At 42.5% G+C, this 27,633-nt stretch overlaps 1 protein-coding gene and 1 long non-coding RNA gene across 7 annotated transcripts in view; one reads left to right on the top strand and one right to left on the bottom strand.

The window, feature by feature from the left end:
- The window catches only part of cgnl1 (cingulin-like 1), a 226,906-nt gene that overhangs the window by 153,322 nt on the left and 45,951 nt on the right, over positions 1–27,633 (top strand). For all 6 annotated transcript variants that reach the window (XM_072278440.1, XM_072278437.1, XM_072278439.1 and 3 more), the window contains exons 13-14: positions 5,678–5,839; positions 6,525–6,614. In XM_072278440.1, the coding sequence (XP_072134541.1) occupies positions 5,678–5,839; positions 6,525–6,614 (252 nt within the window). The remainder of the gene's footprint in view (positions 1–5,677; positions 5,840–6,524; positions 6,615–27,633) is intronic.
- LOC140209862 (uncharacterized) lies at positions 34–20,142 on the bottom strand. The gene is made up of 4 exons (XR_011889081.1): positions 19,886–20,142; positions 18,959–19,192; positions 15,669–15,787; positions 34–5,782 (listed from the first exon to the last, which is right to left on the bottom strand). It is a non-coding gene; the product is annotated as an uncharacterized lncRNA (long non-coding RNA).

The following is a 27,633-nucleotide window of genomic DNA, read 5'->3' as shown; positions in this document are numbered from 1 at the left end:
TTATTTATTCTTATTTTACAAAGCAGCACGGCATATTATAGAGTAGATACAGTACACCATCCCATGACAGGAAAACAAATAAAATTTAGAAACAGAAAGAAGTTCTAATTTAAGTTTCAATTAACATACAACCAAAATCGATCCCATGCATCTTGCACTTTCCCCTCACTGTTAATTCTTCCCAACATGTGTTCATATGATGAAATCTTAATCATTTCCTCAGTCCATTCTTTCACAGTCGGAAATCTGGGTTCTTTCCAGTTTTGCAATATAATTCTTGCAGCTGTGATGAGACCCACCTTTAAAATAGTAAATTTGTCATTGTTTACATTAGGTATCATTGTTCTGTCACCCAGGAGACAAAGTCGTGGACACAAGGGCAGTGTGGAACCCGACCAATTCCCCAACAAACCAAGAACTTTACACCAAAATGGACGAACCATGGAACACTCCCAAATCATGTGAAAATAAGTGCCCACCTCATTTTTACATTCCCAGCATAAATTATTATCAACAATCCCCATTTTGTAGAGTCTAATTGGTGATCAATAATATCTGTGCACTATCTTATACTGAATAAATTTCCATCTCGCTTCCCTAATATGTCTACCCACATTTGATAAAATATTTAACTACTCATTATCTTCAATATCACTTCCAAGATCCTTCTGCCGTGCTACTTTGAGATTGTTACACGGTTCACCCACAGAGTGCTTGAACATTTTATAAAGCACTGATGCTCTATGAACTTCCTGTGCTAATGGAAAGTATTCAGTTAAAGGGTTACTTTGTGGGTCATCATTCTTGAATATGCTACTAATGCAATGTCATATTTGTAAATACTCCCAAAAATTCCCTTTATCTACAAAGTTATATTTCCTCTGCAAATCCACATATGACATAAAAATCCTATTCTCTTAGAGATCACCTACTGTATTTACACCTTTAATCTTCCATTCTTTCCAGTACACCATTCTTTTCCCAATGCTTATCTCAGGGTTATTCCAGAGCAAGAGTATAACTGGTTTAAATGTGACATTCTACAAGCTTTATAAATTATACTCCACACACTCCTTGAGTGAAATAGTATAGGAATTAGATGAATCTTGTTTTCCACATTTTGTGATATATTTAGATGTTTTATAGCATAATTTGAATGATATGTGTAGACCAGGGTGAATGCCTTTGCTCCTCTTCGAATGGTGCCACACTCTCTCGTAACATGGCTCTGTGACCTTGGTTTAACAACATGGTGGTAACTCTGACAGTGATGCACTCTTTCCATTCTGTACAGTGCAGTGCTCATGTTCAGAATGGCTTTGAATTCACAGCTCTCAGGTTACAAGCTTTTCGATGGAACCAAAGTTGACCCTTGTGTATTCTTGCTGTCATTCACAAAAAAAAGCTTTTTCTTTTTATATTTAAGTTAATAATATGGCAATAATCATCAAAATGATAGAAGATAAAATCAATTTTAATCTATAAAAATTGGACTTGATTCATAAAGCTCTGAGAGAAGAGATAGCCTTCCTCCCAAGGGTAGCAATATCAAATATAAGAGGACATACATTTACATTGCGAGAGGAAATGATAAGGGAGATGTCTGGAGCAAGCTTCTTCTTTTGCACACAGTGAGACTGGTTGAAGCAGATCCGATAGTGGTGCTTAAGAGGCTGTTAAGGTAAGCAGATGAATGCACAAGGAACGAAGGGATTCAGATCGGACAGGCAGTGTGTCACCGAGCATAGTTACGGCCCTTTGGCCCAGGCAGTCCCATTACAGTGCCTGTCCAGCTAGTCCCAATATACTACATTCAGTTCTTACCTCTCTAAACTATCTATCCAAGTGCTTCTTAATGATTCTATTGCACCTGTATCAGCTGCTTTCTCTGGCAGCTCATTGTATACACTCACCACTCTGTGTGAAAATGTTGCACCCCAGCTCGCTTTTAAAATTTTCCCTCATCATTCCTAAACATAACAACACACACAAATTGCTGGAGGAATCAGCAGGCTACGCAGCATCTGTGGAAAAGAGTAAACAGTCAACGTTTTGGGCCGAGACCCTTCACCAGGACTGAAGTTGCTTTGGATTTCCAGCATCTGCAGGTTTTCTCATGTTTATGATGTGCTCCCTAGTTTGGACTCCCCTAATCTGGGCAAAACCTGTTTCCATCCACGCTATCTATGCCTCATAATATTACACCTTTCTATAAGGTGGCCCCTCATTCTCCTGTGTTACAAAGAGTAAGGACCTAGCCTAGCTTACCTCTCCCTGTAACTCAGGCCCCTCAGTCCTGCCAACTTCCTCATAAATCTTTTCTGCACTCTTTCCAGTTAGCCACATCTTTTCTATAACAGGGCGACGGTACTTCAAGTGCAGCCTCAACCACGACTTGTACAACTGCAACATGATATCCCAACGCCTGTACTTAATGCTCTGACTGACAGCCAGCATGCTAAACACCTTGTTCAACACCCAGTCTACTTTTGATTCTCCTTTCAACGAACTAATAGAGTGTTCCATTACGCTCCCTAGGGCCCTACTATTCATAGTATAAATTCCATGCTATGCATCGCCTCACTTTAATCTGTTTTGAAATCCATTTGCCACTCTCCCCCAACTGATCAAAACCCCCTTCAGATTCAGACTTTTTATCACATGCACATGTGACCATACAGTGGAAATGGTTGTTTGCATTAACCACCAACACACAATACGATAGAGAGTGTGCTGTGGGCACCCTGCAAGTGATTTCACACATTCCTGTGCCAACATCGTTTACCCACAATGCTTGGCACAACACAGCAAGCAAAAAGACAGGAGCAGCAAAACAAGCCCCTTTCCTCCCTCCCACTTACCCACAGGCCTCTGAGCCTTCAGTATCTAGGCTTCGGCTACTAGGCTTCACTTCCGGACTTCTGATCAACTTTGGGCTTTGAACCTTTGGTATTGACCCTTGGATGAGGTGTTGATGTGGACCGCGAACTCCAGGCCTCAAACTCTGGGCTTACTGACTCACTCGCCCTCGAGCCTCTTGCTTATGTGGGTATCTGATACCGGAACCCACTGACCTGGGACAGTGCAATGTCCGTTGTCCTTCATCACATGTCCACATTGCTTCTTCACTACCAATAACATCTCCTAACTTTATGTTGTCTGCAACCTTGCTCATCAATTCTTATGCATTAACATCCAACTCTTTCATGTAAACACCGAATAACAAGGGTCCTTGTGCTGATATACGTGGCACACCACTAGTCAACACTCTCTGCTCTGAGAAACAACCTTCAAGCACCATGTTCTGCTTCCCACCTCGGAGCAAATGTTGAATCCATCTAACTAGGCTTTCCATAGATTCCACCCTGCAAAAACTCATTTCAGAGAGGTAGCACCATCAATTTGCGGGAGACTCCTGGAACTTCCGGGAGAGGTGGGATGTCTGCCTAACCTTCCAGACCTTTGTCAAGGGCTTTGCTAAAGTCCAAATATGCAAAGTCCACCATTGTACCCTCATCTATCTTTTTGGTTTCCTCTTCAAAAAAACTCGTAAAGGTTCATTAAGCACGGCTTCTTACATACAGCGCCATTCTGACTCCTTTTCCGACTCTGACTATCCAAACGTTTATAGACCCTGCTCCTCAGAATTCGTTCCAGTATCTTCCCCACTGGCTGATCAGCCTGACTTGTTCCCTGACTTGTCCTTGCTATCCTTTTTAAACAACAGTATGACATCAGCCACCTTCCAGCATTCAGGAACTTCACCAGTCGCAAATGATGAAGCAAATAGCTCTTCAAGGGTCTCCACAATTTCTTCTCCAAGGTCCGAGGATGCACGTGGTCAGATGCTGGGGATTTATTCACCTCAATGCGCTAAAAAGCAGCAAATATCTCTGCCCTGGTAATATGAATGTTCGCCAGAGCATCTCCACTTTTTCCCTTGTCTCCTGAGCAATCATAAATTTTTACTCTTTCAACATCAAGGAGAAATAGTTTTTAAAAGTTAAAAAGCATTGTGGGCCGAAGGGCCTATTCTCATGCCATACAGTTCTGTGTAGATTGTTTCATTGCAGTTCATTTATTTTTTTTTAGTTAGAATAGGTCCTTACAGCTCTTTGAGCTCATCTTCCTAGACTAATCATGGGACAATTACAACGACCAGTTAGCCTACTAACCTGTACATCTTGCGCTGTGGGAAGAAACCGGAGCAGTTGGAGACAACCCATGTGTTCTCCGGGAAGGACGTATAGACCAGGGGTCCCCAACTTTTTTTGCGCTGCGGACCGGTTTAAGATTGACAATATTCTTGCGGACCGGCTGACCTGGGGGCGGTGGGGGGGCGGGTAAGGTTGCCAACGGACAAGAGTAGTGTTTGCCCCGAGAAAGACTACAATGACCATGAAGCCTTGTGCGGGCACCAGTGCGCATGGGTGACCTGCGCATGCGTGTACCTGCCGATATTATTCTCTGCAAACCGTTTTTGCCGATTCTGTTCAGGGGTGGGGGGTGTTAATCACGACCGGAATATTGGTAATATGGGGCTAATACACTCAATTTCGCTTCTAAAAGGGTTTATCTAATGGATTTAATATTAAACACACAGCGCTTATTTTCCTCGCATGAATATAGTGATAAGTCAATCATCAGGGGAGGACAGGGGAGCTTGAAGTAAGTGTTGAAAGAACTTCCAGTAGAAGTGGTAGAGGCAGGTTCGATATTATCATTTAAAGAAAAATTGGATAGGTATATGGACAGGAAAGGAATGGAGCGTTATGGGCTGAGTGCAGGTCGGTGGGACTAGGTGAGAGTAGCTTTCGGCACGGACTAGAAGGGCCGAGATCGCCTATTTCCGTGCTGTAATTGTTATATGGTTATATAAGTCACTTATAATAGCATCATAACATTTTAAGTAACGTTTGGATATTAAACATACAGCGCATATTTTCCTCGTATGAACATATAAAATCATTGCAACGCACCAATATCGCTGAATCAGTGGGAGCCCTGGGCTGAATACTTGTTTCCCTGCAACAAGACAGTGCCATCGAGGGGTGATGGGAGACAGCGATACTCGAAGGGGGTTCCTTATGTCCAGTCTATTCCGCAATTTAGTTTTCATTACATTCATCACAGAGATACGTTGGAAATGGAAGCAATGTTTTTAGTACTTCCATGGCTATCTCAGCATATTCAGCCTTGACTTTGATCCGGAATGCCGGCTGAGATGTTATGTCAAACACTTTTCAGCCCGCCGTCATTTACAAGCTTGAGGAGTTGATCTCCTTCCCTTGCTGACATGGATGACGCGCGGGTATTGACCTCGCGTGTGTAAAGGCTCAGCAGTGGGCGTGACAGGGAATGAGGAAAGGTGCAGCTGACTCATATCGCCAAATCGTATCGTTTCGCCGCGGCCCGGTAGTGCATGCTTTGCGGCCCGGTACCGGTCCGCGGCCCGGTGGTTGGGGACTGCTGGTATAGACCCCTTACATATGCAACCCGTGCATTCCCCGGGAAGGATGTATAGACCCCTTACATATGGCGTTGGAATTGGATTCCAAACTCTGATGCCCGAGCTGTAATATTCAACAGTAACAGGATTTTCTATTTGTAATTTACTTTCCAGCAGATGTAATTTTTTTTGCTAAACTGTCGATGTTGTCGGGGTGCTTTGGGGCAGGTACGGCGCCTGCGTGAGGAGTTGGAAGACTGTTCCCAAGAGCGTGATGAAGCACTTCTGAAGAGCCAGCAGCTGAGGCAGAACGTCAGCGACCTGGAGCGAGACCTTGAAAGTAAAATGCATTGTGTCGATGATCGAGCGCGGCAGGTCAAGCAAATAGAGGTGAGTAGAGCTTCTGAGCAACTTTATCTTAACATTTAGCTCTGACTTCCTGATATAGGACAAGCTGAAAATGTCACAGGACTGCACCTGACTGTGTAGCTAATTTTAAACTGAACCACGCAATCAAAAGTTTAATTGACCTTCCTAAGAACTGGTGTGCCTTAAATGGGTGACTATATGTTTTTTGGTTTGTTTGCTTTTTGACTTCTTTCCCTGCTCTTTGATGACTTAGGAGGCCATTCAATCTATTGGGTTCATACAATCCCATGTATTATCAGAAGGTTGAAAAATGGAAGCATGTTCAAGTATTGACATTAAAATCCTGAAATGCTGCTTATACTTTATACTTTATACTTTATATTTGCTTATGACCAAATATTAAATAGTTCTAACCATTTAAAAATAATAAAGGACATCTTAGTTTCATTACATTCATATTTATATTTTAGAAAGTTGCTATATAGAATTACTTCTATTAATTCTTACATCTTTTTGCATATTTTTTGAGGAGTACCTTCACTCTAAAGTATTTGTTCATTAATCAATACATCGGCTCTAAAGATTAAGTGGCTTTGAACACCAGAACCAATATTGAAACCTAATGCTAAGCCTGTGGATAGTAGGTGAAGCTGATTTGTGGAAGTGGTGGTTGCTGTTTCCACTTCAACCTGATTTATGTTTGCAGGATAAACTGGTGGATTTGGAGATGGAGCTGGAAGAGGAGAGAAACAATTCGGATCTTCTGACAGATCGCATCAATAGAGACAGAGAGCAGGTAACTAAGGCTGCTGAAGTAGCTAGATAATGGATTGGACAAGGTGCAGTTGAAATTGCTGTTTAATCAATGGTATAGGAATTTGCCTCATGATACTGTGAATATACTGCCGTTCAATCTAGTAAAAAGAAATCTAGAGGATAGCAAATCAAGACAAAAACAAGCTGGCAAAGTAACTGATAAAATTTCAGGTATTAATATTAAATTCCAGTCGTAGATTGATGCCCCCTGCTTCCGTGAAACCTGTTCACAACTTGCCATTATTGCATTTGGGATAATGTGTAGTCATGATGCTTTAAAAAAAAATTGGTTGTGTAGATTAATGTATTCTACACAAGGCCATGTTAATGGGTAAAGTTCAGTAACTATTTCTGAAAAGATGCAGATTTGCAGCAGGCAGCTTCACTCATAAACAATGCAGTAAATGCCAACACTCTCCTTGTCTGATATGTTTGTTTATGGTCTTTATAAGCTCAAGACCAAGATTGTTAAATGTCATTTCCTGCACAAAACTGTAAAGGCGAATAAAAATAATTGTTACTCTGGATCTGATGCAGTACAAACGAAAAGCACAATTATGTTAATTTAAAAAAAGCACTAGGCTCATTTCTCCTCTAATAAAAATGTGGGGAAAAAATCCAAATGTGTCTAACAAAATATTCCATTTGTGCCAGGGCTTGCTCTGCCATTCTGTTTGGGTCCTCCTTGACCCATTCTTATCCTCAGAACCTGTTGTGACCCTGCGTCCTGAATACTGGAAGTAGAGTTGTTATTCTGTAATTTGTTCCTCTCTGTTCTCAATGTGTTCATTGTAAGCAGTACCTTTATGTAAGGCCACATGAATGAGGGGCACAATACAGGTTGCATTATCTTCAAGCTTTACTTTTATTGGCGGCTTAGTAAGATGGGTTTAACAGCAGAGTGGAATTCCTCCATTTTTGGTTCAAAAGCCTTTAAAATGACTTGTTAGATCACCTCACTTTCACATTGACTGAGCTAACTTGGCTGTAGTTTTAAATCCTTTGGTAATACTAAATTATAGATGTGCTTAAATAATGATGGTGCAACCAGTATGAATGGTGAAGGCTATAGTTGTCATTAATAGTGTATCAGTTTCAGTTTGGGCAGGCTACCAGTGATGTAACAGAGCTGAGAGAGGAATATTTAGATCCCCCACCCCTTTTTCCCCTTACTGGTTTTTCACCTGGAACCTACCAGCCTTCTCCTTCCCACCCTCCCCCCATCTTCTTTATAGGGCCTCTGCCCCTTCCCTCTTCAGTCTTGACGAAGGGTTCCGGTCGGAAACGTTGACTGATCATTTCCACGGATGCTGCCCGACCTGCTGAGTTTCTCCAGCGTGTTGTGAGTGTTGCTTTGACCCCAGCATCTGCAGATTATTTTGTGAATATTTAGCTCTGCCACTGATTACTAGCAATCTCCATTTTCACCAAAGTACTGTTGTGTGTAGAGTTTCTACGCAGAAGTATTGACTATATCTGCCCTTCCAATCCATCCCTAGACTGAATCACTGCTTAGCCCACAACATTAAAGGTTTATTGTTCCTGCATAATATTGTTTTGAAATGTTATATGTCAAAGGGAAAACTGTTTCTTCACTCATATAGAATGATCAAGCAAGTTTGGATTTCTAATATGTCCAAATAGTGCAGCTAGCAGCCAGCATCTCTCCAGCTGATTCCATGCCTTGTTTAAGAGCTGTTTATTTCCATTGATTAGTTGCCAACTCAGAGAATAAACTATTCACGAGCTACAGAATTTTACATTGTCATTCTGTCAGTTGATCTTCTGGCATGTAATCAAAGGAGTCCTTTTAACCTCCACCTCCAATGGGTTTTAAATCAGGAGATTACGGAAAGAGCTTTCATTCCTCCTGACTTTGCATGTTGAGAGATTTGAACTTCTTGTTCCACAAAAATATTTAAAATTGGACTATACTTAATTTCCATTAGTTTGTAAATTGAATATAATTTTACATCATGGCTTGTATGGAGATTCTTCTTTGCATTGCTGACTTCGTGTTTTTCTGAAATGTGTCCATTCTGTTCAAAATAACTACTTGGCCCATTTTTGAGAGTTGTAATCTAAATGCAATTTTAATGTTGAAAGTGGATAGTTTAACACAATTTCATTACGACAGTGCTCATTGCTTCTTACAATGAGTGGATGTATACTTGTAAAATATCTTGGGGTAAATAGTTTGAAAATGGAAGTTGTGTCTTCAGTGGAGAGCAGAAGCTGGGTTTGAAGGGGACAGGGTTGATAATTTACATTGATATGCTAATTTGGTAACGAAAAGGTGGCTGAAGTTTGATATTCCACTTGTGCCTGCTTGCTGCTTAGAAATTAGGTAACTAGAATAGAATTTACCAGGGCAGTTTTGGTATAATAAGTACAACGTTTATGCTGGTGATGATGTGCCACACAAGCCTTATCTTACTTGGTCAGTGTTTAACTTACGTTCCTTCCTCTTCTGTGCTACTTGCAATAAATGCAGCAGTGCATGTACAAGCAGATTTTGCATTCTGCCTTCAAATGAGTTGCTAAACAGAGGGTCTGATGCAAGTGTAAGTTAACCCATCGCACTATTCAACAAGTATTATTGTGCTTTTTCACCATTACTAGGAATTGGTTAGGAGTGGTCATTATGTTTTTATTGTTTTTGGGATCTTCCTTTGCACAATAATAACAGATATTAAATGAAAGTAATTGGCTAAAAACATTGTTTTTTTAACTTTAAAAAAAAATGGTACTCTAAGTTGATTTCTGTAAAAAACAATCAACTAGGAGGTTTATATATTTTATAGTAACTCCACAGAATAAATCAGTTTGACAGTTTAATCTGTTATGGTAGAGTCCTGAGTGTCTGGCATTGACCTTCACTCGTGTGATGAGGGTTGGACGCATTACCCATCAGAATCTCAGGCACCTAACTCCCAGTTACATTGGGAAAACAACTCTGAAGCAGGCCGGAGACTTGTGCCCAGCATCTTGGCTGGAGATTGGAAAAAAGTGAGCTGGAATCAGAGCTCATCTCAAATGATGTATAAGGCTTCGAATGCTTCCGAGGTCTCTGTAGATAATAGCATGCTTCACGTGGTTAATCACTGCTGTCAGACACACAGCAGGTAAATCGTAGAGCAGGATTCCACGGAGTCCAGGATTTCTGGTGCTAATCACAGCAAACTGTTGGAGTTTGCTATTGTTACTCGGGAATGGGCATGGATTTTGGGAGTCTTGTGACTTGGCGCATACCCTAATGTTGCCATCAGAGATGTAGTACATCTTCACAAGCATCCATCTCCCATGACATTAATGGAACTTAATTGAACTGATTTGAATTTCAGGGATTGATAAAGTAAGCCTTTTGAATGTACCCTGAAAATGCTTTCTGAAATCTCACTAGACCTTCATGGAGGACTTTCCTTAAGGTCAGCAACAAGTGCCACTGACTGGAAGTATTATGCTGAGTTGCTAGTGTTATTGAGGATCATTAATGTGAAAATAGTTGGGTGGAGTTGCATTTCTGTAGGAAGTAGCCAATTGGCCTGACTTGGCACTACACTGGGAGCCGTTGATTTGATGGCGACCTGATCCATAGTGAAGGTGGAGAGAAAAAAACATTTCTAGCCTTCATACACTTCATGCTCCGGCTGTATGAGCCCTAAAATTATTATTGTTGATTCTACACCTTGATCAGCAACAGAACCTTCCTGCTGGTTATGGTGAAATCAGTAGTTGCATGCGCATTGAGTCTTTATTCCTTCCAGAATGTGAGCTCCTGGACATGGACTTGGTCCATTTCAGCACTGAAACCTCTCAATTGAAGGAAGTGATGTGAAATGAGCACATATATTTACTTAAAAGTCTTTTAATTTTAGCTAATAGATTGATTCCTGTTTAAACTAAGGGCTAACTCTCAATAAATTATTTATCTGTGTCTGGCAGAAGGAAGATTTTCCAGCCTTTGTGGTTAATATTAATATCATTATTTTACTCAATACCATATTTAGAATACAGATAATTATAATGGCTGCCATATTTTACACTTAATGAATTCTTCTTTATTGTTCAAAGAAAAGAATGTATTTTGCCTTGGGCTTTTTCCAGAGCCTTCATATGGGAATAATCACTTCCAGCTTTTGAGTACCGCAGTGTAGTTATCTCGAATGCATGTGGGTGCTAGATGAGGCAAGGTTCTATTGTGCTAACGTTGCATTCCACTAAGCACTAAATGGCTCTTTTAAATTTTACCCGGCAAGGGTCCAGTAGCTGAAGAGTTGGCAAGATCTGGATTTCCTCCAGAAGCACTTGGGTTTATTGATAAGATGACTAGAATTGAGGATACATAGGGTAGTTTTGAGAGCTACAGAGTTGTGATCCAGAACCCCAGCTCACAGTTGTAAAGCTCTGTGCAGGGAAAGGTCGTGTGAGATCACCTAGGTTTGCCCATTACAATCAGCAGGATTTTATTGGTGAGATTGAGTTTTAATGGATACTACATGGCCTGGCCTAATCTCAAATAATAACAAGGCAGCCTACAGAGAAGTCGTCTGGTATCAAGAAAACAACTCAATGTCGCAAAAACAAAGGAGCTGGTTGTGAACTACCAGCAGGATAGAGACAGGCTAACCTCCATTGACAACAATGGATCTGGAGAGCATCCTGACTGGCTGCATCACTGCCTGGTATGGGAACTGTACTTCCCTCAATCGCAGGACTCTGCAGAGAGTGGTGCAGACAGCCCAGCGCATCTGTAGATGTGAACTTCCCACTATTCAGGATGTTTACAAAGACAGGTATGTAAAAAGGGCCTGAAGGATCACTGGAGACCCCAGTCACCCCAACCACAAACTGTTCCAGCTGCTACCATCCAGGAAACGGTACTGCAGCACAAAAGCCAGGACCAACAGGCTCCAGGACAGCTTCTTCCACCAGGACATCAGACTGATTAACTCACGCTGATACAATTGTATTTCTATACTATATTGACTGCCCTGTTGTACATACTATTTATTACAAATTACGATAAATTGCACATGGCACTTTTAGATGGAGATGTAGCATAAAGATTTTTGCTCCTCATGTATGTGAAGGATGTAAGTAATAAAGTCAATTCAATTCTACACTGGAGGGATATTACTGGGATTGCAGAGTCTGTAAAGTACAACCCTGCACAAAATGTCATGCTCCATACTGTGTTGGAACTCTCTCACTATCCACTGGATTTAATTCTTAGAGCTCCTGCCCTACCCACACACTGGGAGTAGTCTCTGTACTATCTGTGCCAGTTCATGAAAATAGCTCCCAACCACTTCCCCAAGGCTGGCTGATAATACTGGGTCCGATAACAACTCCCACATCCTATCAGAGAAAGGGAAAAAGTGGATTAGTCCTAAATGGTTGAGTGCTAAATCCACAGACCATTGTTCTGTCACCAGTCCAGAACAAATCAGAGTAGAGTTGATTGTCACCAGCACAAGTACACACCATATGTATAGGTGCAATGAAACGCTTACTTGCAGCAGTATCACAGGCCCATAGTGTCCTGGAAAAAATATATTCATATTTCTTTCACTTGGGCTAGTTTTAAGTGCCCCAGTGCTTATGAATTACCAGGAAGCGTGTTCACTGTTGGATTGCAGGCAGAAACAGGAATCAAGTTGCACATAAGGTCACATAAATACTAAAAATTTTCACTCAAAGTATTAAGTGATGATCTGGAATGCATGACAGATGTTTTCTGGTTTCCTGACTACAAGCTATTCTGTTAAATGAGGCTTATTTTCTTTTAAAGTTTGTCCAAAGGATGTTTTCAGCCAAATGTGTCTCGGCTTTAAATCTGGCGAAGCAAGATTTCACTTTGCAAAATGCCTTTGGTGAGGGTGAATACTGGGGAGTGTGTTTACTCAATGTCATTTACAACCCTTTTATCTTTTTGCTAAAAATAATGGTGCTATTTGCATTTTAAGTTGCTGATTCTGAGGAATTCTTTCTTCTTCTGCCATGCCACAGACTTTCCACCACAACTCCTGCCACTCCTTTTGGAATTGGGAGTTCCCTGTAGTGTTGCTGCCATTCCTCTTCCTGCCGTACCTACAATCCCAACAGCTTGTCACTGTGTTCATGGTTACCCCCTTTCCAATTTCAAGAACTTGGGGAAAATCTGTTTTTCTCCTCCCTTCTTCTCTCCCCCCCCCCCCAACACAGCATTTTGGTACCAACCTAGTGTTATGCAATGTGAGGAAAATCCTCCACTGCACTCTTGTGTTCTTGTTGTTATGAGAGGCAGGAGTGTTACTATGGCAATGGTGGCATGAAGGCAAAATAAGCATGCCCTGCAGTTCCCATTACTCCTGCCCTCTGCCAGGTTCCTGCTGGTAACTCTGCACCTGCTGAGGTCAGAGCCAATTCAATGTAGAAATGGAGCCCCATTCGCCAGGTAAGGAATAAACCAGACAAAGCTAATAATGTTCAAGCTTGTTCCGTTGTGATGACTCGAGTCCCTGCAGCATTTATTGGTGCTGATTATATGGAGAGTCAGAGCAGAATAAATAAGCCCAGAGGAGAGCTAATCACTTTATGTAAGAAAGGAAGTAAATGCGGGCATTCGAATCTTAACAGTTGACCTGACCTTCAGAATGTGGAATGCATTCTGCTCTTGCAACATGAAGTAGTTCCAATCCAGGCTGCTTAATGCTTTAATCTCTTCTTTGTTTTCTTTATATTTGGAACCTAATAATTGCATTCATTTGGAATGTAGTTTTTATCAAATGCTTTAATTTTAGTTAAGAGTGGCCTCTGGGCATAATGCTTGGACTGCTGATTTTTTAATAACTGATGTTTCAGTTGACTCTGGTATTGCATTCTGTGATTAGTGCTAAAAAATGACCCTGGTGATACGACTGATACTTTGACTATTTAAAATTTGACCTAGAACAATAAACGACTTGTGATGAAAGTTATTTAAAGTTGTCATTCAGCTGTATTTGTTGAGAAATGTCCCCAGGACTGGGCAGTTGCAAACTGATTTTTGATGAAGCACAGGGGGTGCAGGAGTTCTGATGAAGGGTTTGGCTTCAAAACATTGAGTTCATTTCCCTCCACAGATGCTGCCAGCCATTATGTCGGAAGATCATAGTGAAACTTTGCACTTGTTTCTTGTGGCTCTAAGATTTGACCAGCAGCTTCTTGGTGCCAGTCACCCTTGCACCTCTGGATGTTGGAGGACACCATTACATACACATCTCTCCTTTTGGGGTATTGTTGAGGGGCTTGGACAATGATGTCCTGGATTGCCTCTTATTCGTTTGGAAAGGATGGTGCGGAGAGCTGGGTGTCAAAAAGGTGACAGAATGAAGGTACAACGTGGGGTGAGGAACCTGCCTGCAGTACTGGGGTGGTATGATTTGGATGAAGGTACCTCGCCCGAAGCACCACCCTTCCCAAGATTTACTCTTCCTTCTTATCTTCCCTCCTCACACCACCTCAGGCTGGTTTCTCACCCCAGTTTCCCTCCCCCTCCACTACCAAACTCTGGGCCCTAGTGCCTCCCATTCAGACAAGAAAACAAACTTGCTGAACCCAGCCATGGATGATACATTTTTGACTCTGGAAATATCCAACCCATCAATCAGTTCCAGCTACTGGCCTGGGTGACTGGGTGGGGGTGAAATATACAGCAGACAGCATTGCTGTATTTTCCTCTGTCCTTTAAAGGGGCAAAACAATGTGCAAAACTCCACCATTGTGAATGGAGCCAGGAAGGTTCAACCCCTGCACCTATTTCAATACTGCTCCGATAAATCCTTATTATACAATGACAAATATTAGCCATGTCAAGGCACATTCAGATCATAGGTTTAAACTGATTGTCAGGACTGTTTGGATATAGACCTGTTTTAAGTAATGGAGGAAGTATCTCGGCCTTTTCCAATGTGAAGGGCCAACATCACAGGAATGAGCTGCTCTTGAAACGTCTCTTTTTAACGTCAGCTGTGGAAAAACAGTCCAAGAAACATGAGCAGATTTGGGCATTCGGCCCATCAAATCTGCTTCACCATTCCATCATGACTGATTTATTTTTCCTCTCAACTCCTATTCTCTTCCTTTTCCCCATAACCCTTGACACCCTTACTAAGCAAAATCCTACCAGCCTCTGCTTTAAATAAACTCGGTGACTTGCCAAGTTTCACCAAGGCTGCCCTCTGGCCCCTTGGTTTAGGCAACATTTTTTCTCCTTTGTTTCTCAGCCCTAACACTGGGCCTGTTTTAACCATTTCACTGTTGTGCAGTGGCCATTAAAGAATACAGTCGTTGCACTTGTATCCTCTGCTTACCACTACTGGAGAGTAACTTTTGGAAACTGTAACATGAGGGTCAAAATCTTTGGCCCAATACTTTACTGGCAGTTAAAATTATGCTGCTGCTAGGTGGGGTTAATATTCTCCCCTGTGCAAGTTTAAGTGACCTTTCCACGGTCAGAAGTGTTTGAGCATTTTAATTTCAGATCAAATAAAATTATTTTACTACTTTTCTGATGCAAACCAAGCTGGCTTTTAAAATGAGCCAGTGTGAAGCTTCACAAAACTCTAATGCTCACTGCCTAGCACTCGTGGCTTCCATGGCTACTCATTGTACATTGCAGGACTAAACTTGCTTGCAATGGTTCTGCTTCAGTTGACATTTGAGTTGTACTGTAGCAGTTGGTTTGCTTTGCACAGTTGCTGGTAAAACAGAAAATAGCTAGCAAGTTAGATAGCATCGGTGGGAACAAAGCGATGTTTAAGCTGCAGAGAAAGTGGCAAGTTGATGGAGGTGGAGAGAGCAAGAGGGATGACTTGTACAGGGTAAAAGGAGGGTGTGTTGGAATGACTAAAGTGGATATGGGTGTAACGGATTGGGTTGGACTCCGGTTAACAATTGGAAATTGGGGTTAAAGTTCAGTCTGGTTCACCTTCCTGGGTGTGTTTTTGTGGGGAAACCACAATTCCATTAGACCCGAGCCATTGTTCAGGCTACCAAAGGTTCTGATTACCTGACGTACGTTTCTTGATCTGTTGGAGAAAATAGTTCATTCCAGGCATTGAGCAAGAGAAATATGGCTGCCAAATAATCGAGAGCTGTTCCACTAAATATTACAAAATAATGGATGATCTGAAACAGAATAAAAAGGAGTTTGCCATGTGTGATGTCAAAGCAAGGAAACGGATCGTCAAATCATAGATTTTCTTCAACTAACCAATTTTAAATAAATTTGGGAGTAAAGAGTTGTTTTAAATACAGTTACATCATGTAAACTTGAAGATCTGTTAAAATAAAGAATAAAGAAAACTCACAAATGAGTGTGTTGTCCAACTGATCCAGATGTTTTTGAGCAGCCTCACAATTATAGTTCCCAAAGCCTTTTAGCATTTACCCTGAGCAAGTTGAGGCTGTTGAAAGTTGAAGCAAACATGTACAGTCCTTCGTATCTTTGTTAGAGTTTTAATACAATTTGATATGATTCAGTTATCTTTACTGCTGATTGTAGGATTTGTGAAATTCCATTCAATCTCCTGTCCAGAAGCAGATACACTGCCTTATTTAGCAAGAGTACTTGATCAGCTTGGGTGGTACTAATGAAGGAGATCCCAAACCAATGCCAGCATTGCAGTTCTATCAAACTGTCTTGAAATCACTCACACTGTCCGCAAAAGCTCATTTCTGTAAACAAATCAGTCATTAAAGCCATTATCGTTAAGCTTAAATACAAAGTTATAACTAAAAAGGAATGTGCTTGGGAACACTGAGAGAAATATTTTCCTATATCTACAGTTACAAGTGAGTTTGACAAAATGAGTTTCCATTCCAGACCCCAGTACAAGTTTCTATCAACCTCAGAATAAATACAACTGCATTCATTTGTACCAGATGTTAATTCCCTTCTAAAATCAACTTCCTGGCCCTTCACTTCCAATAAGATAATTTGGAATAGATTTTGTATGCTTTACAAGCTGTTTCATATTATTCCTAATACCAAACAACTGTTTTTTCGAGATGTTTTGCCCATCATTCCCCTCGGCCAATAGTCAGGATCAAGGTCAAGCGTTTCTACTTCAAATGCTCCTTTGGCCTGACTGTAATAAGTAGATTTTTACTATGGTGCGCCAAGCCTTGAACCTATCCAGGGTGTTCCTTAAATGAAAAAATATACAACATGGAAAATGCTGTTCATCCTTACTCATGCATGCCAGTCTGTGTACATTGTTTTCAATGATGCTATCTCCCAGCACTCGGTCCATAGTCCTCTGCACCCAAGAGATTTAAATGTCACCCAGATGCTTCCTCAATGCTGTCAGTCACCCAATTCTCTCTCCCCCCCCCCCCCACTGTCTTGGCCAGTGTATTCCAGATAAAAAAGGACTCCCTCCCCACCCCATACTCCTCTATATCCATACTTCATTTCTCTAAAGCTTTGGCCTCTAGTTTAGTTCTCCTCAGATATGGGGGAAGGTTTGCTGCAGTCTTCCTTATCTATATATCTTAATTATTTCCCCTCTTAACCTCCTGTGCTCCAGGAGAACAGACTCAGTTTCTCTGGTCACTCCTCATCACTGAACTGTTTCATCTCAGGCAGCATCCTGGTGAATCTTCTCTTCACCCTCTCCAGTACTCTCGCACCCTTCCTGCAACTTGGTGACCAGAAAGAACATTTGCAGTACTCCAGCTGAGGGTCAGATCAAGGTTTTATTAAGTTGGAGCATTATATCCTTGCTCTTGTAGTCAATGCCTCAACTAATGAAATGTCTTATCACACTTATGTTCCTGACCACGTTATCTAACTGTGCTGTCACCTTCAACGATCTATAAACTACTCTCTAAGACCCTACCATCCATGGTGTGTCCTAGCCTTATTCGTATTCCCAAAAAGCATTACCTCATATTTAGCAGAATTACATGCCATCTGTCATTTCTTCAGCTCAGCTCACCTCACTAACACATCAACATCACTCTGCAGCCTGAGATTACCTTGCCCATTATCAGCAACTCCACCAATTGCTGAATCGTCTGTAAACCTACTGATCGTGCCTAGATCTGAGTCTTTCACGTGCACCACAAACAGCAAGTGGTCCTGGTGCTGAACCTTGCGTGATCCCTGTGGTCACAGGAATCCAAATGAAATTAAAATAGCCCTCTATCATCACCCTCTGTCTCCAATTGTCAAAACCAGTTTGGATCCATTTTACCAATTTGCCCTGGATCCCTTGGGCCTTAATCATTTGGACCAGCCTCCCATGTAGGGCTTTGCCAAAGGCTTTTAGTTAGTCTTTGCATACCACATCTACTGCCCTGTCTTTGTGGATGTACTTGGTTACCGCTTCAAAAAAATCGGTCGAATTGATCAGACAAAGCCATGCTGACTGCTTCTGATTAGTCCTGGCCTTTTCAAATGATCAGTAACCCTGTCGCTCAGAATTTTTCTAGCACCTTCCCTACCTCTGATGTTAGGCTACCGGGTTTCTTCTGGTCTTTACCTCCCAAAGGAATTCCCAAGGGCCTAATCATGTGGTTTAGTTTGCAGCTTTGGTGCTCTGAAGGAGAAAACAATTGTACAGGAGAAAGAATTGGAATTTACAACTCAATGTAAAGAGTGGACTGGATGAAGGCTTTATTGTTTGCTAAAATGTAACAGAATAGAATGTGATGAAAGATTAAAGTGCTGAATAATGGGAGCAGAAAATGTTTCATTAGGATGGAGCAAAATATTGATAACAGATTGTTATCAACAACATAACAATAATTTTATTGCTGCTGGTTAGGCTCAAATACTGTACCAATCACGCCTTTTTTGTGTACCGAAAGGGGCAGTCAGATCTTTGTTCAATTATTTTGTTATATTTGGCTTTGGTGTCCTGCAGTATGTTGTTAGCTGTGTGCTGCAAAATATTTTTGCTTTAGTAAGTTCCAGGAGAAGGAAAGTAGAGCACAAGAGGTGTGTGTTTGTGTTGGGTCTGTGATGCTGGAGATTGAAAACCTACTGTTGTTGTTCCAGAGCTTCACCTCCACTCAGACTGAGCTGTCACTAACTGTTTCTGTCTGTTCTATATCCATAAATATTTTGTTATTTTGCTCTTCAGCTTTGATTAACTTCCCACATTGTTTTAATGTTATTGATTGGTTAAAATGTATATTTACTGAAATAACTTAAAAAGGGACCTCATCCTGATATTTGGCCAATGCAGTAGCTGCTTTATCCTCAGGATTTACTGGAAGGAGAAACAAATCATCATCAGTGTCTTGTCCCAGGCCAGTGTTCCCTGGCACTGAGGCCTCAGTTATACCCACCTGACAATGTTGTTTACACGTCCATCATCAGGCTCCATTTGGGCTCGGCCTTGGGAAGAGGTTACCAGGTGTACAGGTGGAAAAACTGCAAGGTTCAGTTCAAAGCCTCCTTGAAGATGTATGACATCGACTCTGACTGCTCAGGACTCTGGCCCATGACAGCTCGAAGTGGATGAAGGAGCGTTTGGGAGGACATTAAAAATCTTGGGGCCATCCATCAGTAGCACACGGGTCCTGCAAAGGGGTGGGAAAAGAAGATTGACTCACAAACAGTGCACCTGCCCACACTCCCCGCCAGCCATCTCCAGCCCCATCCACAGGAAGGGTCTGTGGTACCCTCCCTAACTTTATTAACTATGAATTGACTGGGGACAACATAACTCATTCTTGATCTTGAGAAGAAGAAATTCCTTCTCTTTAGACATTAATTGTGTCAGGAGCTGGTCGGGTCAGCCAACAGTTCAGTGTTTCTGAGCAGTATTGCAGCCACTCTTCATGTGCCAATCTCAGCTAATTCTGTTTTGTTGTCAGTCACCCGTACGTAGACAGTAACTGAATTTATTATTAAATTCTGTTTATATTTAACATTTCAGATAGAAATATTTCTAGTTTTAACAAACTGGGTGTGGCAGATTTAGATTAATTTGTGACAAGATAGACATTTAGTTGCACTAGAAACACACACCTTTGTGGATCACCCCTGTGAGAATGTGAACACGCCTTTAACTTTGTATACTGACTAGTGATATGCCTTGAATCATTTTTCTACCATTGAATACCATTGGTCTCAATGTTCACTGGAACTTGGGGAATGGGTCACTGTTCTTGATCAAAAAGGGGCGACAGTGCGAAAATCTTTGTAAAGGGAGAATGGTGCATTTTAACGCAGTGCTTATTATAATAGTTGTAGTTTTAATATTTACAAACCACATCAGGCGATCGTCCTTGAGTCTGAGGGCCTGCCTGAGAAGAAGGAAGCCTTCTTTAGATGTTAGCCTGGCATTCAACTTGCTGAAGTGGAGTTGAGCTCCTGAAGAGAGGAGGTTGGGCCTTGCCTTCAGAGTTGGGAGACAGAATCTGACTGCTTGCTGTGCTGCTGAACTTGCCGTGGAGCAAAGCCCAGTCTCACCAACTTCCTCCAGCCTCTGGGAACTCCTCACTCAAGTCCTCTGTCTGCAGTGGAATGAGAGTTGCTTGAAGAAAGATCGAGGAAGTTTGTGCAGAACATAAACATTGAAGTTGGACAAGGTGACCTAATTCTGTAAATATTTAGTGACTCTATCACAAGCATGGTTAAATATAAACAATGTTTATAGCTTGCTGTTAATATTTTGCTAAGACATAAAATATGTGATCTCACATGCCTTTGATGATTGTGAAGAGATGGTGCAATGGGGGAAATTAGTATTTTAGAATCAAGGTGACAGTTTTCCCACACAGTAGGCAGATGATTTTATGTTAAAATGATAGTGGAGGCCACTAGAACTAGCCCTAGCAGTATGCAGTTTTTCACTGATTCTATTCTTACTGTGAATGCCCACAAGAAAAAGAAATTCGGGGTAGTATATAGTGACATATGTGCTTTGAACGTTACTTCCCTGGCTGTAATATCCTCCAATAGATGGCATGACAAACTTGTATGGCGGGGGAATGGGAACCAGTATGATAGAGCTGAGGATCAGCCAGCAGGTTTACAAGTAGATGATGGATGTCATATGAATGTAAGAAAGGACAAGCCAATGATTGGGTACAAATGCAGACAGAGCAAAGAGTTAAATTGTACCACAGAGGCAAAATTCAAAAGGACGAAGAATGTAGGTCTGAAGGTGCTGTATTTAAATGTATGACATTGTGGGCATCCCTGAGTTATGGCTGAAAGAAGGCCCTAGTTGAGAGCTTAATGTGAAGGAACCCTTAGGAGACAATGACCATAATATGCTTTGAATTCATTCTGCAGTTTGAGAGGGAGAAGTACAAAGCAGATGTATCAGTATTACAATGGAGTAACGGGAATTACAGGGGCATAAGAGAGGAGCTTGCCCAGGTGGATTGGAGAAGGATACTGGCGGGGATGATAGCAGATCCGAGATGGCTGAAGTTCCTGGGAATAGTTCACAAGGCGCAGGATAGATATGTTCCACAGAAGAAGTTGTTCTCAAACGGCAGAGGTAGGGAATCTTGGCTGACAAAGGAGGTTAAGGACTGCATAAGAGCCAAGGAAAGGGATTATAAGGTAGCAAAAGTGACTGGGAAGTTGGATAATTGGGAAGCTTTTAAAATCCAACAAAAGGCAACTAAAAAAGCTATAAGAAGGGAAGAGATGAAATATGAGGGCAAACTAGACAGTAATGTAAAGCAGGATACAAAAAGTTTTTCCAGTTGTATAAAGACTCCCATTTTGCTCCACTCAGGCAGGCCAGTGCATCCTCCATCCACGGAACAGTATACTGGTCAGAGACTGGACGTCAGTTCAGTGTCCAATAGTCAACACACATTTGTACTTTCCCATTCTTCCTCACCACCACAATGGATGACACATAGGGACTCCTCAACTCAGTGATAATCCCAACTTCCTTCAGTCTCAGTAGATGCTGCTGAACATTCTCCACCCCTGCTGGTGCTAACTGTCGAGACCTTTCTCTGATAAGGGGTGTCCTCTGTCAATCAGATGGTGTGGCAAGTACTCTTGGAGCAACCCACATCAAACTCGTCAGAAGAAAAGACATCCTTCTCTTTCAGTTTCCTCGGGTACCAGGGAGTCACTGAAGTTGAATAACTTCGACTGTTAACTTTCCTGATCTAGGAAATTGTCTCTCTCCTGGTTTTCTGACACAATAACTAGACATTACGGTCACTGGGGAAAGGTGTGCCATCGGCATCCCCTGCCTGAGGGTGACCTCTCTCTCCAAGGTGTTCCTGACGATCGCTGTCATCCTGTTTATGTGCAGAGCTGACGGTTTCTACAGTGTGGGCCTCACCGGTACCCCAGTAGGTCTTCTGGAGCATCCACCAGGAGGACCTCAGCATCCAAGAAGTTGGGAGTTTCCCGTCACTCTAACTACTCTCCCAGGCCATAACACTGGGTTCGGACTGGGTGTACCACACAGTTCCTCGTTTGTGCTCATTGATTGGCCTAGGATGGGCTTGTACTTTCTTAACAACAGCTCTGAACACCAGGTAAATGGACAAGGTTTTCAGAAAACTCCCTCCAGTTCTCTCCTTGCAGGCTCTCGCTAGCCTTCTCACAATAGAATTATTTGTTCCCACAAGAATGGAAGCTTCACCTTCTCAACTGGGTCCGGACAGACCGGCACCAAGTGTATCAAGGGCCTCAGATACCCACAACATCTGCTTCTGAAAATTCCAGCTTCAATGACAAGTAACCATCATACAGGTAGTCGTCAGTGCTAAGGCCTCCAGGGCGCTGAGTGTCATCAACGGTAAATGCATCAAATGCCAGGTGTAGAAGGATCGTACAGCGGAGTAATCTGAGAACCTATTTCAATGATGGCTGTAGCATAAATACCCTCAATCTGTATGGATACGCTGAGCTTGGCCCCACTAACCCTTCAGGAATAGGGTTTCGCACTTGGGTGTGCCCCTTGATACATCAATTGGAACATGTCCCCCCTGAGACGCCAGGGCATTCCCTCACTGGGTCTCTCTGAAGTTTCCTAACTTCCCCTTCTGGTTCAGTAACTGTTTGCTCACTTTCGGAAGGTTCTCCCGTCCTTACACTGTCCAGCTTGAAATGTCCCTCCTCACCACAGACAATGCCGGTCACTGCCTTGGTCAATGAACCCCACTCAGTGGCAGCCCTTTGCTTAGTACATCCCACCAGTGGGTCTGACTCCCTATCGGTCTTGTCATGCTTGGTGGCATTGCTAGCCGCTATCAACCGAGATACCTTGGTTCTCAAACCTTTCACAAAATCCTGCAAAACTCATGCCTGTGTGGTATCAGGGGTCACTTCAGCAACAGAGGCTACTACAGAAGACTATGCCCTGCTGACAGACGCTTCCCACTCCTCTATCACATTCTTTTCTCCTCCTGCTTCCCAGATCAGCTCAACAAATGAGGGAGGGGGTTGCGACCTACAAGATATTTGGAGGCTTAAGGCAATCATGTCACGTGACCGTGTGCCCTCTGCCACTTGGTCCATCCTTAATTGATTCATATCAGCCTGTGAAATGGCCAATTTACGGAGCAAGCAAAGCAGCCGTCTCTCTAGCCAAAAAATGCAGCAGAAAATTTCTCCCCTTTCTCCTGGAACATGTGGAGACCTTGTTATAAGCTCCATTGGGCTGCCCATTGTACCAAAAACGTTTTCTAACGCTTGCATGTAGCATGTGCATGTGGCAAGTAGGTTCTCTGGCTTCAAGGATCTCACCACTTCAGCAGCTGGACCTTTGAAACTCTCCACCAGTCGCTGTCTTTTCACGTTATCTGAGCACTGCCACTCATCCAGCATCTGAGATGTCTGCTCCATACACGTCTCTTATTCGTCCTCCTCGGGGGTGGGCTTCGCTCCCGAGAACACTCTCAGCCTGCAGTAACTCTCTACTGGTGCACTTTGTCACTTATCTACCAGGGAGGTGTTTGCCGAAACCAACTTGGAGTGTTCCCCACTCACTGAGGGACTCAGTAGACCTTTCATGTCTGTCAACTCCTTCCCCTCACTCTGCAGAAACGAGAGCAGCTTGTCTTAAAGTCTCTGCCCTCAGCAACAGGAATCTCGATTTCCAATTTTGCACTCTTGCCTACACTCCCTTCTTTAACAGTACGGACGGCCCATGGCCCCGCTTCTCCAGGTGCCCTGATTGTGACAGGCAGGTCCATTCCCGTCGCGTCATTGCTCATCTGAACTAAGATGACTTTTGGTCAAACTGCCGTTCTGTGAGCGTAGCTTTCCCTAACAAGTTTTAAGTTTGGTTCCGGTATTATGGAAAAACACAGTATTAGTGAATAAGTACCCAGATGAGCCCTGACAATGAAGCGCCTTTTTACTGGGCATCTCTAGAAACAAGCTAACAAGCCAATGGACTCAACGGTGAGAAAACCATCTTTCTCAAACTCCGTATGTCTAGGGCCAATATGACCTGTGTCCCTCCAGACCGGGAGAGCTGGGACTTTTCAGCTACCCGCTCCGCAAGCTGAGCGAATACTGTGTAAATGCTGCCCACTTGCAGTTTTCTGTTGACAAGAAATATAGATTGTACACTGCATACAGTTATATGAAGGGGGGTTTTATGAATGTCACTTAGTCAAACAGTTATTAAAGAAGAAAGACAAAAATTTTTAAAAATAAAGGGGTCCATTATAATTCAGACAGTCAAATATGCACAAAGGTGGAGCTCAGATCTTCCAAAAACTGGAGGTGTCCATGTACTCACGGCGCCAACTCCTTTTCACTGATAGAACTTTCCATCTTGGACTCCATCGAATCGCTCATTCCAGTTGGATTGAATCCTACTGCTGGGTGTCTCAATCTTCTTCTTTCTCCATCTCCTGTCGAAGAGGGCCTCGATCCCTTTAGTATCCCTCACTAAACATCTCCGCCCAGCTTTCTGTAGAACCTTCTCCCAATTCCACCATCCTGATTGGCTGACCCAACATTCTTAAGCTGAACAACTCCTTATCTTTAACAGTAACCCAAACCCTACTAGAAGAACACACAGTTTCTACAAAAAACTATTAAATGAAATATCCCACAGCATTAGCAGTAAATGCTTAGCAGTAAAATCTAAGGGCATTACATAAGAAAAAGTTTTTTCCCTCGCTCTCTCTCCTTCTATTCCATACTCTGGCCTCCCTGTTCTTCTCATCTGCTTATCATTTACCCCTGTGTCCCTTCCTCCCTTTCTCCTATGGTCTACTCTCCTCTCCTGTTAGATTCCAGCCCTTTACCTTTCCTACCCACCTGGCTTCACCTATCATTTTCCAGCTATCCTCCTTCCCCTCCCCCCACCTTTCTATTCTGGTGTCTTCCCTCTTTCCTTCTGGTCCTGAAGAAAGGTCTCAGCCCAAAATGTGGACTGCTTTTTTCATTTCCATAGATGCTGCCTGACTTGAGTTCCTCCAGTATTTTGTGTGTGTTGCTAAATATTTACAATGTTACTGGAATATTAAATACACAACACTCCTCCCTGTATAGCTATAAATGCCAACTCAATACAGAATGCATCTCAGCTACTGTATATGCACTGTGCGATATCATACAACTACTATATAGACATCCAAGGCATAGTAAATTCTAAATTGTCTCATTCTGACCTAAAGTGTTAATCGCTGTGGAGGCTTTCTTGCTCTTGTGGGTTAAGGTCCTCCCTGATGAGGGGGATCACTCTGCTTGGCAGATGAGGCTTGTGGCTGTGAAACAATCTCAGGTTCTGGGGTCTTCTCGGTGGTAGTTGTAGGAGTTCACTCTGGGATTGCAGGAAGTGGTTCTGACAGCTCTGGCCACCCTCCTCCTCTCTAACGATTGACTCTGATCGATGTGATGTCTCCAGGTGACACCGACTGAATCTCCACTGTGTAGGAGAGTGGTCCAGTTCTGAACTTAATCTTTCCAGGTACCCACTTTTGACCAGCTCATCGGTCCCTTACTTGGGACTGTTTGTCCAGGAGTGAAACATTGAATCTCCTTATTTCCCGGGCAGAGGGTATTGATCTATTTTCAGTACTGGGTTAATGGTGACCATAAAATTACCACAGATTCTGACAGACCCATTCTTCTTGACCACTGGCATTGCCCCGTAGGCTCCACACAACCTGGGAAAGAATTCCTTCAGCCTCCATGCAATCTAGCTAACTGGCACTTTATCATAGATGGTATAAAGAACCAGGCGGGCTTTGTAAAATTTGGGTGTGGCATTTCCATTTAACACTATTTTACCCTTGACATCTTTTGAGATTTTCAGTGCCACCCTTGAACACTGCTATGGCATCATCCAGTACCTTTCTTAGTTTGCTTTCAGTTGACTATTGCAGGGGATGTGGCATGCAAGTGGTGGATGGGTCTCCAATCAAGTTGTAGTTGTCTGAGCCACACACATCCTCACAATGCTTGCCCCTCCTGTAATGTGTTTTTATCACATTCAAGCCCAGTGTGGCTTGTTGGGTCAAGTCACTTTTTATAGTCATTTCGACCATAACTGCTGGTACAGTACACAGTAAAAACGAGACACAGTTTTTCAGGACCATGGTGCTACATGAACAATACAAAAACTACACTGAACTACATAAAACAACACAAAACTACACTAGACTACAGACCTACCCAGGACTGCATAAAGTGCACAAAACAGTGCAGGCATAACAATAAATAATAAACAAGACAATATGCACAGTGGAGGGCAGTAGGTTGGTGTCAGTCCAGGCTCTGGGTATTGAGGAGTCTGATGGCTTGGGGGAAGAAACTGTTACATAGTCTGGTCGCGACAGCCTGAATACTTCGGTGCCTTTTGCCAGATGGCAGGAGGGAGAAGAGTTTGTATGAGGGATGCGTGGGGCCCTTCATAATGCTGTTTGCTTTACGGATGCAGCATGTGATGTAAGTGTCTGTAATGGCGGGAAGAGAGTCCCCAATGATCTTAGCTGACCTCACTATCTGCTGCAGGGTCTTGCGATCCGAGATGGTGCAATTTCCGAACCAGGCAGTGATGCAGCTGCTCAGGGTACTCTTGATATATCCTCGGTAGAATGTGGTGAGGATTGGGGGTGGGAGATGGACTTTTCTCAGCCTTCGCAGAAAGCAGAGACGCTGCTGGGCTTTCTTTGCTATGGAGCTGATGTTGAGGGACTAGGTGAGATTCTCCGCCAGGTGAACACCAAGAAATTTGGTGCTCTTAACAATCTCTCGGAGGAGTCATCAGTGTTCAGCGGAGAGTGGTTGTTCCGTATCCTCCTGAAGTCAACAACCATCCCTTTTGTTTTGTTCACATTCAAAGACAGGTTGTTGGCTCTGCACCAGTCCGTTGGCCGCTGCACTTCCTCTCTGTATGCTGATTCATTGTTCTTGCTGATGAGACCCACCACGGTAGTGTCATCGGCGAACTTGATGATGTGGTTTGAGCTGTGTGTTGCAGCACAGTCTTTCACTCTTATGAAGGTCATTCTCCATAAATTCTTAGTTGGATATCTGCAGACTTGTTCAGTATCTTTGAAATGCCTCTCAAACTTATTTTTTGTAAGGACTAAAGCAGCTGAGCCAGTGTCCAATTCCATGTTAATTAACTTGATGTTCACTTCTGGTGTAAAAATATTGCTTTTCTCCTGTTAGTTTTCACATGGTAAATCTGAAGGCTACTTAGTTCTGTGTCACTCTCAGCATTATCAGATTTTTCAACAGAATGCAGATTAGTGTACTTTTTGAAACTACAACTTGACTTTTTTATCTTTTTCTCTTCCCTGTGCAGTTGATTTATTTTGTCTGCCTAACATGTTCTTTGTATGTATGTGTCCTACATTGTTGCATTTTCTGCAAGTTTCACCTCTAAACTTACATTGGTCTGGTGTATGTGAGCCCCTGCCACAATGGTAACACAAATTGTTCAGCCAGACTAGTTTCTGTTTAGACATTGCAATTTTGTACATGCTCACATTCATTCCTGACAGAAACTCAATTGTATCTCTCTGTCTGCTGTTTCCATTGATACAGCAATTTCAACTGTTCT

The sequence above is a fragment of the Mobula birostris genome, chromosome 14 (genome assembly GCF_030028105.1).
Source record: "Mobula birostris isolate sMobBir1 chromosome 14, sMobBir1.hap1, whole genome shotgun sequence".
Classification (NCBI taxonomy): domain Eukaryota; kingdom Metazoa; phylum Chordata; class Chondrichthyes; order Myliobatiformes; family Myliobatidae; genus Mobula; species Mobula birostris.
This window is presented reverse-complemented; position numbering and strand designations above follow the sequence as displayed.